This window comes from Equus caballus, chromosome 18 (assembly GCF_041296265.1).
Source record: "Equus caballus isolate H_3958 breed thoroughbred chromosome 18, TB-T2T, whole genome shotgun sequence".
Classification (NCBI taxonomy): domain Eukaryota; kingdom Metazoa; phylum Chordata; class Mammalia; order Perissodactyla; family Equidae; genus Equus; species Equus caballus.
This window is the reverse complement of record NC_091701.1, coordinates 48,576,353-48,590,047: the sequence shown is the minus strand read 5'-3', so window position 1 is coordinate 48,590,047 and position 13,695 is coordinate 48,576,353. Positions and strand designations below refer to the sequence as shown.

At 39.5% G+C, this 13,695-nt stretch overlaps 1 protein-coding gene across 5 annotated transcripts in view; it reads left to right on the top strand.

The window, feature by feature from the left end:
- The window catches only part of STK39 (serine/threonine kinase 39), a 277,088-nt gene that overhangs the window by 167,551 nt on the left and 95,842 nt on the right, over positions 1 to 13,695 (top strand). For all 5 annotated transcript variants that reach the window (XM_023623086.2, XM_023623085.2, XM_070241166.1 and 2 more), the window contains exons 13-14: positions 66 to 128; positions 1,906 to 1,973. In XM_023623086.2, coding sequence (XP_023478854.2) covers positions 66 to 128; positions 1,906 to 1,973 — 131 coding nt within the window. The remainder of the gene's footprint in view (positions 1 to 65; positions 129 to 1,905; positions 1,974 to 13,695) is intronic.

Genomic DNA, 13,695 nt, shown 5'->3' with positions numbered 1-13,695 from the left:
AACCACACTGACCTGCATGTCTCATTTTAGTTCCTTAAGTGCTGTAACGGTGGCTCTCTTAACAGATTGCGGTGAATGCCAGCAGTATACCAGAGCAAATACAGTCCCTTTCCGTGCAGGACTCTCAGGTATGTTTCTCTGCCAGTCATTTACATTTGAGATGCTCTGTAGACAGATTTTTAGAAAATCCAACATTTCAGAAAGAGAGACACTTTCAGGGTAGTGCTTCCAGATCAGAGTTTTTAAGCTCTCTTTTTTAATGGGTATGGAGAAATGAGTAATGTTGTTATTGACCATGATTTTCAAGACCCCCAGCTTTAAATGATGGGTTTAAGAGTGAGAATTGATCACCGTACTGCTTCTGAAACTGCTGGTACTGTGTGAAATAAGAAAAGCAAAGAAACTCACTCACCATTCTATTAGATTCCAGCCACAAAGCGTTGTAGTTAATTGATACTTTTCTTTTTCGCTTCTGATTGGATTTCTCTAAACTGTTTTCATAATTCTTTTCCCATTGAATTTTATGGGCCCATTTATCTCTACAACTTGCCTTGTAGAAATAATAGTTCAGTGACTGTGAAATGCATTTATATTAAAAGTTATATGACAGAAGACTTGTGCCATGAGTCGTGTTGGGTGCTGATGAAGGGTGATGAGCGACCCAGGGGAGGGACCAGAGACGTAGAGCTGAGTACAGGCCCCCTTTCTGGTTTTGCTGTATAATTAATAGGCAGGCCCTCTGCTCTCAAGGTCCTTATTTCTATTAAGTGTCACCAACCTTGGGATCACAATTTTTTTCCCTAAAATCTGCATAATCTATTTAAGTTCATTTTTTATCCTGCCTGATCTGTGTTTTATGAAACAGCTGTATACCGAGGAGATAGAGTGATGGGGTTTCATGGTTGCAGGAAGACTGTTTGAGGTCAGATATTTAGTCCTTGGCCTGTATTTTACAGCTGAGGAAGCAAAGGTTTGGCGAGGTTGAGTGGCTGGCACAAGTGGTTAGAGGCAGAGGCAGGGGTCAGTTTAGGTCTTCATGCTGGATCAGGCACTTCAGTAAAACGCCTTGAGATAAACTGTAGGGATTGGTTAAATGATAAAGGTCAAGTTAGGAGTAATAATGGGTCAGAGGGCAAAGAGAGTAAAGGAAAGAGGAAAAGGGATTAGGATAAATAGTATTGAATAACATGTTGTGATTAATGGCTCATTTTCGTGTATGTTATTTTGTTCTCCCAGCAACCTTTTGGAGGAGGTATTATCCCCGTTTTTGTAAATGGGAAAGTAGGTTCAGAGAATAACTTGTCCATGGTTGCATAGCTGATCAGTGGCAGACCCAAGTCTTGACCTGAAATCCTTTATTTTTCTCCTTGAACAGGAAGGTCTACTCATATTTAGGGATTCGTAGGAGTAGGGAGGGGCTGGAGTAGAGGCGTTAGTGGTTAATGATCTGTATTCAAGGAAGTGGGCTCTAGGTGAGAAAGGCAGGAAAGCTAACAAGTGGCCTAATCTACTGGGTTTCACCTTCCTCTGCATCCTGAGGTCTCAGGTGTCCAACATTTGTGCGTCACCCAGGCCCAGGGGGCACAGTCCACAGCTCAGGTTGCAAGGTGCCCCGTTAGCTGACTGACCCGTCTTCTTTGGACCTACTGCAGCTTGTACCAGTTGTTCATAGAGCCCACCCTACGACTGAGGCTTTCTATAGGAAACATTCATATCCACAGTTGTGACGGGAATCAGGCATCGTTCCAACCTTCATGCAGAGGTGTTATGCGGCCAAATAAGACCTGCACGTGTAAAGACCTTGTTTTGAAATTTCCAGAAAGAAAAGGCTGCATGAATCAAGGATATGATTTTATTCATTTGTTTCCTGAGTTTATAACCCTGTTGGCTGTTTTGTTTTTAAAGGGCCTACCCAATGCTAGTGAAGACTATAGAGAAGCTTCTTGCGCTGTGAACCTCGTTTTAAGATTAAGGTAAATAATCTTGTTTATTTTGCATCGTTTTTCCCCTAGTACAATATTCTGATGTCCTTCATTAACTTTTCATAACATTAGCATAAAATAAAATTGTTAACTTATCTGATTTCCCCAAACAGCCAGTGTATGCTGTATTCCCAGGACTAATTGCTCTCTTCTAATTGCTTTCTAAAGAATAAGAAAGAAAAGCAGCATATGAGGGTGTCTGCATGCTCAGTGTACCCTTATTAAGTTTTTTTTTCCTTGCCTTTTCTTTCTTGGGTTTTTCTTTTCTTTTGTTTTTTTTTTCTTTTTTTACAATGTAAGATCACAGTAAGAGATTTTTAATGAGTTCCTTTCACACTTCAGCAGTCAGTCTCTGACAGAAATAAACCATGCTTGTACTAGAAGTTGCCTGTTCAGAACATTTTTCAGCAGCAGGTTTGATCAGCCACTGTGGGAAAATGACAGATTTATTTTGAAAGAACCCTCGATCTTCGAGGAAATGGATACAAATATGGTGCCTGGCAGTATTGTCTTTGTATCTAGTGAATGAAAGCTCTTTCAGCTTCAAGTATTTTTTAATTTTAAGGTCCATCTTAATGTATGCTGTGTTAAGAATTTGGTATCTCAAGACAAAAGAAATTTGCTGAAACTTAATTGTAGATAGCTGAATTTACTAGGTCAATCAGAATACCATCACGTTTTTGAAAGTGTTTTAGAATAAGTTATATATATGTTCTCTTTTGACAATTGAACCAATAAAACACATGGCTAATGGGCCATTTTCAGAGCTGTGGCTATTAAAAGAGGATTCATTTTCAAGGTTAGTTTCCAGCCCTCTGAGTTATCATAGTCTGTCAGGGTCGATTATCGTCGTCGTAATCACCCCCTACGTCTGATGGGCATTTACAATCTGCCTGCATTTTCACATACTTACCAGGGGAACCTCACAACGACCCTGGGTCTGATTTAATACAGAGTTGATTTCCCAGTCAGGAAATGAAATTATTACAATTCCTTATATTTGAAAGTAGCCTTGATTATGATTCATAATTCGTGTATTTGGCAATCTCCGAAGAATGAAATAACCCATTCCCTTTTTGTTTAACTTTGGAACCAGGTACTCCTTTCATTTATTTTTCCCTTGTTCATGTATTCATTCATTCCACCAATATTTATGAGAAACCCCCTCTGTGCTGGGCCCAGCGTTTGTCACTGAGATGCAGGGTGAGGGGCCCTACAGAGGCTGCAGTCTAACCCACTGAGCCTGCAGAGTTGGAAGTGACCTTTAGGATCCAGTCATCCAATCTCCTGCTTTATATATGCATGAGTCTTTCTAGTGTCCCTGCTGGACATTTACTCAGCCTCCGCGCATACTTCAGCCCATGCTTTTTCCATGATCCACCCGTATGATACTGAAACGCTTGAATTGTTATGGTTCATCTTCTCCTGAAGATTCAACTGATCTTCCTGTTCGGAGCTCCTGTGGGCTCAAGTTCTGGCTCCTACAGCAAATATCAGGCTTTCTGGAGAAGTCTCCTGAAGAATGTGTTAAAATGCGTATTTCTGAGCCTTACTGACAAATGTTGTTTTGCTCAAGGTAATAGAACAATGTAGAACATATGCATCCCCTCATTTTCCGAAGGCCATTTGTATATTTACAAGGCTTGTTCTTCTCTTTTGCTAGGCAAAACAGTGCAAGTAACTTTAGCCTTATTTCTCATAATATAATTCTATCTCCCCCTCACGATCCTTGTTGTTCACTTTATTGACATTTAGCCTGCTCTTCTTACCTTTTTCCTCACAGTCTAGGTGGTTGTTTTCCTCAGTTTGTGGCTTAGATCATTAGTCCCACAGGATGCTCCATGAAGAAAGAGTTCCATGGTCAAATAAGTTAAACCATTCATAGTATTCATCTATTTCATCATCCTTTGTGTATACACACACACACACACTCACCTTTTTTGGAAGTCACATTAAAGGTTCTAAGAAGTTCTGCAGGAAAGGAATTTGTTTAACTTTGTTTATGGTAAAACCTATTTGACCTCAGAACTCTTTTCCTGGAATTATTTTCTAGTTTAATATTGCCCCTTTTAAGTGTAGCATCCGTATTTAAATGTAGAACTTCAGCTGTGGTCTGAACAGGCTGGAGTACAGTAGTAAGATCATGTGATTTTTGTAGTTCATCCTCTATATTTTTCCTACATCAGCCCAAGTTTTCACTGCCTTTTGACATATCCGTGTACCTTGGTGATGAAATTGGCATGACCCAACAGTCAAATAAAACCTCTGATTTTGTTTTTTCCATTTGTAGGGCTACCAAGCCTAATTCTGAACTGCAACTTGTGTTTTAAAACTCTCTATGTCTTAGCATTTACCGCTATAATAATGAACCTGTTGGTTTTGACTCATTGCTTGCCCACTATACATTTCAGTCATGATCGTCAATGTGTCTTATTAGTCACAATGTTTGCATATACGTCTCTTGCCAATCTGATGAATCTATCTCTTTGTCCAAAACCTTGATTAACATGTTCAACAGTTCAAGTAGGACAGAGCCTTCTGGCATCTGTTAGAAACTGCTCACTTTCTGAATGCTTTTGATCATTAACTAGTATATTTTGGTATAGTTGCTCAACCAGAAACAAATCCTATTGCCTTTACTGCCTTTTAATGGATGTTTAACTAACTATTCAGAGGGCTATTGTAAAAGGATCCATTAAAAGAGTGCTGAAATTAAGACATATATTGTCTTTCCCAGAATCTAGCCACCTAGAAACACTCTCCAAAAATGGAAATGAATTTTAGTATAACTTATTTTTAGTGAACATATGTTGATGCCTAGTTGTTTGTATACGTTTTTTTCCTAAATGTTTACAAGGTACTTGTTTAAACTAGTGTTTTTCATATTTAAGAATTCTTAAATCTCTCAGAATATATTGTTGGGCTCTCCGAAAGGTGATCCTTGTAACTTTAATTTGAGTAATTGCCTTTGAAAGTTAAAACTTAAATGCTTTAATTAAATTTTTGTGATCACTCTGTGCTGATGTAAATGTCAACAGCAAATACATTGATTCATTCTCTAAATATTTATGGAGCACCTGCTGTGTGCACAGCACTGTGCTAGGTGCTGTGATGCAACAGAGGGGAAAAAAGGGCAAATTTCTTGCCTTCCTGGGGCTTCCATTCTAGAGGCAGGGAGAAGAACAATTCAATTCCTGTTGCTTATACGGTATGGCAAGTTCTCTGAAGGAAAACCTGTGCCAGGAGGATGCAAAGTATGGTCAGTGCTGATCTATATTAAGGAAGGAATGTTAGTTTTCTATGCTTTGTAACAAGTTACTACAAAATTGGTGTCTTAAAACAACACCACTTATTATCTCACAGTTTCTGTAGGTCAGAAGTCTGGGCACAGCTTGGATGGGTTCTCTGCTGTGCCTCACAAGGCTGCAATTAAGGCCTGTTCATCTGGAGCTTGAAGTCTTCTTCCAAGTTCATTTGAGTGTTGGCAGAATTCAGTTCCTTGCAGTTGTGGGCTGAGGCCTTCAGCTTCCACAGGCCACTCCACTCCATAGACAGTTCACAGCATGACTTTGCTTTTTTTAAGGGCAGCAGGAGTCCGTCTCCTCTCCCCTCTGAGGGCTGGGTCCTTCTTTTAAACATTTTTCACCTGATTAGACCAGTCCCATCTAGGATAATTTCCATTTTAATTAAGTCCAAATCAACTGATTTGGAACTTTAATTATATCAGCAAGATCCCTTAACCTTTCCTATATAACATAACATAATCATAGGAGTGGCAGCCCATCATATTTAAAGGTCCCATTCATACTCAGGGGAGAGGATTATGCAGGGCATGTACACCAGGGGACAGGAATATTGGAGGCCATCGTAGAATTCTGTCTACCACAGAAGGCCTCTCTAAATAAACTGATATCTGAGCAGATCCTGATGGAAGCGAAGAATCAAGCCATGAGGTTGTTTGGAGAAAGAGAGTTCCAGGCCAAGCAAATAGTGATTGCAAAGATTCTGAGCAGGAAGCATGTTATAAGCAGTTATGAAAACAGCCAGGGAACCAGTGTGACCAGAGTGGTAGGGGATAACGTCAGAGAGTTAGCAGGGGCTGAATCATGTAGGGCTGTGTAGCCTGGAGAGAAGACTTTAGATTTCAGTGTTCATGGGTGGGAAACCATGGGAGCTTTGGGAGCAGAAGAATGATATGATCTGAGTTAAATATTAAAATGAGCACAGGGATTGCCTTATGGAGAATAGACCATACAGGGTGCAAGCAGAGAGCCCGTTGGCAGGCTATTGCAGTGATGTAGTGAACCGTGATGTGAACCTGGACTAGGGTGGGGAGTAGTAGAGGTGGCAAGCGATTCTGAGTAGAAGAGAGAGAACTCAAAGATTACCCAAGGTTTGGGCCTGAAAATATGGATGAATGGAGTTGCCATTTCCTGAGTTGGGGAAGAGAGTTGGAATTGCAGGTTGGAGTGGAATGAAGAATTCAGTTTAAGACAAGTTAAGTTGGAGTTGTTTATTGGACATCTGTGTGACAGTGTCAAGTTAGGCATTTGGGCGTGTGAGTCTGGATTTAAAGGAGAAATATTTCCAGGCTAGAGATATAAATTTGAGAACTGCTGGCACGTATGGTATTTAAAGCTATGAAGTTAGATGAAATCACTTAGGGAATGAGTGAAGGTAAAGAAGTGGTCAGGTGCATTCCCAGGTGGTGCATGGGTTAGGAGGAATCAACTGATTGATAACGAGAGGCTGGTGAGGTAGAGGAGGGAATGGTGGTTATGTAAACCAAACAGAGGAAGTATCTTAAGAAAGGAGGAGTGAAAAGCTGCGTCAGTTGCTATTCATAGATAAGTACAATGGGAACTAAAAATTCACCCTTTTATTTGGCAAAAAGAAGCACATTTCTGACTTTGGCAAGAGTTGTTTCAGTGGAGTGATGAGGTCAAAGGTCCTATTGACCTGGGTTCAGGACAGAGTAGCAAGAGAAAACATGAGGTCTCAAGGATAGATACTTGTTAGTACAGATAACTCGTGCTACAAATTTGCTATACGGGGGAGAAAAAAAAATGGGGCAATAGCTCAATGAGAATGTGGTGTGAAGGGAGGGATTTTTTTGTTGTCTTTTTTTTTTTAAAGCATTGTTTATGGGTTAATGGGGATGATGCAATAGAAAAGGAAAAATGAAATGAGAGAGGGGTCTTTTCAAGACTGATGTCATCAGATGAGTGGGAAGGGATGATACCCAGGGAACCATGTGGGTGTCAGCCCTAGACAACAGAATGGAGAGGTCATATGTTGGACAATGCAGCCACCACAACTAGGGGTGGGGCGGAGGGGACAGGCAGAGAAGTCAGGTAGAGGTGCAAGGAGATTAGTGGATTTGGGTGCAGGTGTGTGGAAGTTCTTCTCTGTTATTTCCATTTTCTCAGTAAAATAAGGAGTGTCATCAATTGAGAGTGAGGAAGAAAAAGAAGATGTTTGGGGAGGTTTGAGAAGAGAGGAGAAATAATTGTGTAGGAGAACTGGAGAGTAAATTTACCAGGGAAATGTGGCAGGATGAACAGGCCGCACCAGCGATCACGTGAGGTTAGTGGTTGTGAATTTACAGTGAGGCCAGTAGCATGTTTCCTGAAATGGTCATTATCCTGATATCCCAGAATATAAATTGCGTGTGTGTGTAATTATAATTGGAATGGAAATATGACATTTGAAAACATTCACAGAGCACATCCGTGGGCCCCAGGTTTAGAATCACTGTTTAAATCATCAATGAAAGGATCCTAGAAGTGCCCTCAGTGATCTCTTGTGTGCAGGATTGCAGTCTCCTGCCCTCTTCTCTTACCACCAGCACTCGGTCATAGGTCTAACTTCCTTCTCTTAGAAGCTCCAAAGTTACATGCTTGATGAGTACCAAAAACCTGCCATCCAGTGTTGGCCCCAGCCACACAATTTCTTCATATCCCATTCCCCTTTTGAAATTTACTCTGGATCATTTGTACCATCTTTGGGCCCAGACAAGCTCTCTCCTAAACCAGCCCGTGTAAGAGGAAGCTGGAAGGATGTTCTGGCCAGTGTTTATCATATTTTAGAAAATCCATGCCCTCTTTTGCACTCTTCTCGTTCCTTTCCATCTCCACATCAAGATTCTGATGTGTGTATATACATGTATGTAAATACACAGACACACACACACACACAAACATACACTCACTCTATCTTTGCGAATCACTGGTCTAGTCGATGTGTGGCTATTGGGTAAAAGGAAACAGTATGCTTTTCTTTCTTATCCCCTGAGGCCATCTGGGCATGACATTTATGTGTATGGTGCTCCACAGGCCAGTGGGCAGAAACTTCTCTTCAAACCAGCCTTTCATCAGTCCTTAACTAATGCTATGTGGGTGGCTGCCCTGTCCACCTCTTGGAAAGGTCACTGACTTTCATTTTGATGTAGCATTTTACAGACTTACCTGCTACGAATATGGCTTCACCGCCCGCCATGTCCCCCACCCCCTTGCCAAGGTGCCAGATAAATCTTACCTTCATTCTGTATGTAGGAAGCTGGGAAATACTTTACTTTTTAAACATCACATTCTACAAGAAAAGACAAATGCATTATGGCTACAAGATATTTATTTCTCCATTATTCATTTCTGGTGATCATAAGCAAAAGGCTGAGGAACCAAAGGCTAATTCCTGCCTTGAAAAAATAGAATGTTGCTTTTGACTTGCTTTTAAAACTGACCTGTTATATGTAAGGTTGGAGAAAAAGGATTAGACCTTAAGTCTCAATGTTAAAGCTGGAGATAGTCAAAATGCAGATTTTCCTTTTATGTACTTTTCTGCAAATGTTCTCTTGTCTATTGTGTATATGGTAATGTTGTCTACGTTATCAAAAAATTGAATGTTGTCTAAGTCTATGTTATCAAAAAATTGAGTATCATAAAGTTGGGTACAAGATAGCAAATCCTCTTAAACACATCTCAGGAGAAAAATACCAAGTGGGCCACGTCATAATTTATATACTCTCAGTAGATGGTAATGCAGTTTCTGATTTGAGTTAAACATTGTGCAAATATTTTGCCATTTATATTTTTCATAAAATAGAATAGTCATGTATTTGACATAAAACATACGTTTTTTAGAATCAGGCTCAGTGATTTGGAAAAATGATAAACTTATCAGTTAAATTGTTAATTCCTTTGTATCCAATGCTGTTCATACTGTGACAGCTCAGCCCTATGGATCCCAGTTACAGTTTGGTTGAAAGCAACTGTGACAGTTGTCATACGTAGATGTTTTGCTATGGTGTATCCCATAAATTTGCTCATAATGAATTTACCATGTTATTATGTAGTGGTATTAGACCTTGATGGACCAGTGAAAGACGCCACGTCAATAAAGTGGTGTTCCTGCTTGTAGGGAAAAATGAATAGGATATTTCTTTTAACAAAAATCCTTTAGCAGGACAGTATTGCCTAATTTGAGTTCTCATTTTAATTTCTGTATTAAAATATAAGCTTAACTATTGGTAAAGTATAGACAGTAAATTATGATTTCATTAAGAAACTGAAGCTGATAAAAATTATATTGATCCCTGTTTTAGCATCAGTATACCTGAATTCTGATTCCACATTATCATCATTCAGGAGGGATTAGAATTCTTAAAAGGTTCTCTAGCCTGTAAAATCAGGTTAATTGCATAATTCTTACTAGTCAAGTGGTTGGGAGGCTTAATTTTTTCCCAAAAGGTTAAATCGTGTAGGTATAGTGTTCAATTGTGGCAGTGCTTTTCAGTACATGTTCTTTTTTCTTTTTTCCACCAACAAACTACTTATTTATGGCTTCTTTTGTGCAAGGCTTTGTTCAAAATCCAGAGATGAATAAGACAGGGTTTCTGCACTCAAAGAGCTTACTGTGTAGGCGGAGAGATCAGACCCTGCACAGATGATTCGAGCGCAAGGTAGAAAGTGATAAATGCAGTAAGAAGACAGATGAAAAGAAGACCTATGGTAGTTAAAGGAAGGTGAGGGCCCTTTTGTCTGAATGTTATCTTTGGGTTACTTGTTCCCATAGTAACCAGTGTTTATTTTTCTCAGCATCCAAATTTTGAGAAGAGTAATGGTTAGGTTGAATCCAGGGGTAGTGGCAGGCCATGGTCTTTGGTAAGGGCCTTATCAGACTTAAATTATTTCTGACATTTTTGTTAGATTTTCATTTTGTTTGACATTTTGTTTGTTTTTCAGTAGAGTGGTACGTGTTATTATGTGGGCACCAAGTTAGTAGAAATACAGTTCTTTAAGATGAAAAATATTTGGCATTTGACTTAATTTTTTTGAATGTTCTCTTTTGGTAATTTCCTTTGCTCTGAGAATTGGAGTCATTTTTGCACGTCTTGGCTTTATTGTCAGTGAGGTCCTTCAAAAAGATGAAGGCAAGTGATAAGCACTGTGTGTGCTTTGTCTTGTTCAATCATCATAAAACCTCCACAACATCAATACTGTTATTACTGACATTTCACAGGTGAGGGGATTAAGGTGTAAAGTCATGGAGGTAATTGTCTGATACTGTGCTGCTGAGAAGAAGCAGAAATGGGTCTTGAACCTAGGTCCATTTAACATGCTAGTCCTTGCTCTTCTCCATTTGGCCCTGTGTCCATGCTCTGTTCAGTCCCATTTTGAGTGCAGTAGCAAACTGGTGTAGTTTTAGGATTGTTACATTTACCTGTCTTCTCATTAACATTTCATGTAAATATTCTTTCAACAATGTTTCCTGATGAACTCATCATTAAATATTGTGACAAGAATACCTGAAAATATTTTGGGGGAGATGCTAAAGATGATGATGCAAATAGCAGCCAGCATTTGTAGTGCTTTAGAATTTTAAAAGCACTGTCACATCACTTGCCTGATTTAATTTTTCCTTTCGTCCTATGTTTGCTGCCCACAGCCAAAAAAGAAAGATCGGAGATGTTAAGTGACTTTCCTACAGTCACAGAACTTGTACACCCAGGCTGCGGACTGGGTTTTCTGATGTCAATCCTGTCTTATTGATGGGATGGTACAGTGAGATAGTATAAGTGTAGATGGTGCCAGGATAGTGTAGGGTGTAAGCTTTTTGCATATGTAAAATCCTTGGGTTGATAAACATGCTAAAGAAAGGAAGATTTATATTCACAAAAATTTGGTAATGAAAGGGAAGCAAAGTAGAAGAATTAAAAACCATTCATTATGAGGTATCATTTTTTTTTCTGACAATGGAGCCACAAGATGTTTGTGAGTACAAATACTTGCAGCAATGTGGAAGGCATAGAGTTCTTTATTTTCAAGTGATAAATGGTCATCTTAGAAATTTCAAAAGTCAAAATAAATTTTAAAAAAGAACCAGAAATAAAATCATCCATAATCTCACTACCCAGAGATACATGTTTATTAGCCTCTTGATAAATATTTTTCTAGTCTTTTTTATACACTTATGTTAATGTATACTTTGAATTTTTTAAATGTTATTGTATGACATTTTATTTCACATAACACATAGTGTTTTATAATGTTTTGTTTGGTAATATCTTTGATGTCTTTTGATACCCATGAATATAAATCTACACAATCCTTTAAAGTGGCTGCCTTATATTTTGACTGAATGTGTCAAAACATTACTTAAAAAGTGTTATTTGATATTTATAGAGTTCCTAGTTTTTCAGTATGACAGCGTATAAAAGCTTATATATACAAAAATGATGTTTGAAAACTGCCCAGTAGAAAAATCCCCTTTAGCTTTGAATTTTGACTTTGGTGAAATGCTCTCACACTTCGAGAAACCTGGAGATATATAACAGAGTAAGCCCAGTATCAAAGCGCCTGGGGATTACAGGGGCTGTTTGTGGCTCTTGGGTTGGCAGAGGATGTCGTCATCCACGTCGCACCTGGCGCTGCTTCCTCGCTCTGTGTTACAGCTAAGTTCTTAGAGCCAGGTTTTAACTAAGGCAGTGAACTGAGAAGCCACAAAAATGAACGTTTCCAAAGTGTAACCTGCTCATCAACCTTAGAACACAAAGATAGGGTTCCATTTTGTAGCCGTTCTTTTGGGTTCTTCCTTCTAGTGCATATTCTTTCAGAAATTCTCCCTTGGCTCCTTTGCTTACTGTGAGTACCCTGGGGTTAGAGGAAGTGATGTGTGTGGGACATAACAGTTGGAGAAGCTGAGAGATTGCCTTTATGCTCTTAGAGCCTTACACAATGCCTAGCATGTGGTAGATCCTTAATAAATGTGTATTACACAAGTGCCAACTGAATGATTCTTAACCAAGGGCATGTTTCACAAACTTTTAATATCAAGATGCCTCTCAGGAATTTTTTCTTTTTTGTAGCTCTTTATTTTTGATGTTATAGTGGAAATGGGTACAAAAAATATGACTACTAGATTTCCTCTACAAAAATTCCCAAGCAAGGTAATACTTTGGATATAATTTTTATATTTTATTTTTTAAAATACTTATGGACTCCGTGCTATAAGAAGTGCGAGACACAATTTCTGTGGCAGAGATGTAAAAGAAGTCATGCTGAACGAAGGTTCTTACATGGGCATTCTCTGCCCTTGCTGTGTATATACCCAGCTTGGATTACTTCTAGGCATGTCACCAGTTTCCATTGGCTGTCCCTACTTCCGGGTCTCAGGGCTAAGTCTCAAGGTGCAAGTTTCAAAGTGTCGGTGTGATATACTTCTTCCTCCAGACCCCTCTCTGGAGGAAGTTTCCCTAGTGAAGAAAAAAAGAAAGCCTTCCTGAGTTCTGTAGGCAGTCCGAAGGTGCAATTGGCGTGCCTCGTGGAGCGTACCCATCACTGTAGCTCTGAAGCAGAATGTTTTCAGGGGAGCCCGCATGTAACCTCAGAGACATGGGGTGAAGTGTGCAATGTCATGTGCAGTGCCAGGAGAACCCCGATATCAACCTGCAGAGGGGCGGCCTCCTTGCTCTCCTCTGTCTCATCATAAGTTCCGCGGTTTTCTGGCCAGCAGTCGATCTTATTTCCTGGACCAGTTGTTTGGGGCTTTCACATCTTTCCTGAATTCTTGCTTCTTTCTCATGAACTTTTTAATATCATTACGCAGATAGGCATGAAGAGAAAAGTCTTAAATAATAGTGAGTACCTTAAAAAGCTTTGGTGGCATTTAAGTCAATGTTAATTACCTGATACCTTGGCTGGTAATAGCCTGAGATTTTAACAGACACCTTAGGATTTTAAGTTTTTCTTCCTGTCACTATGCAGAGGCTGCCTCCTTTATCCTTTTTTACATCCCACCTTTCCTAAGCTGCTGGTGAGGTAACCTGCTGCTCTCAGCATTCTAAAAATTCTCCTCTCCAGTTTTATCAGGCAAGGTTGTCTCTTAGGCCTTGTCCTCTTGATCAGAGCTGAATAATTCTGAGGATTGTTTGCAAAGTTATTTCCGTTCTCGGGTACCACATCCCTGGAGATAATGAGTGGTAAGATTTCCTCCTCAAAATGTTGAGTCTTGGAAAGGTAAGAAGCATATTTCAGTTTGGGGGCTTTCTTCGCATTAACTTTTCTTTCCCTATTGAAACTAGACTCCCTGCATATACTTTCAACTTTATTTTGCAGTTCCCAGAGTGCTAGAAAACTTTGTTCTCCTCATTGGTAAAGTTCATACAGCTGTTAACTGGTCGTGTAGTGGGAAATGTCTGCTGCCCAGTGAGTTT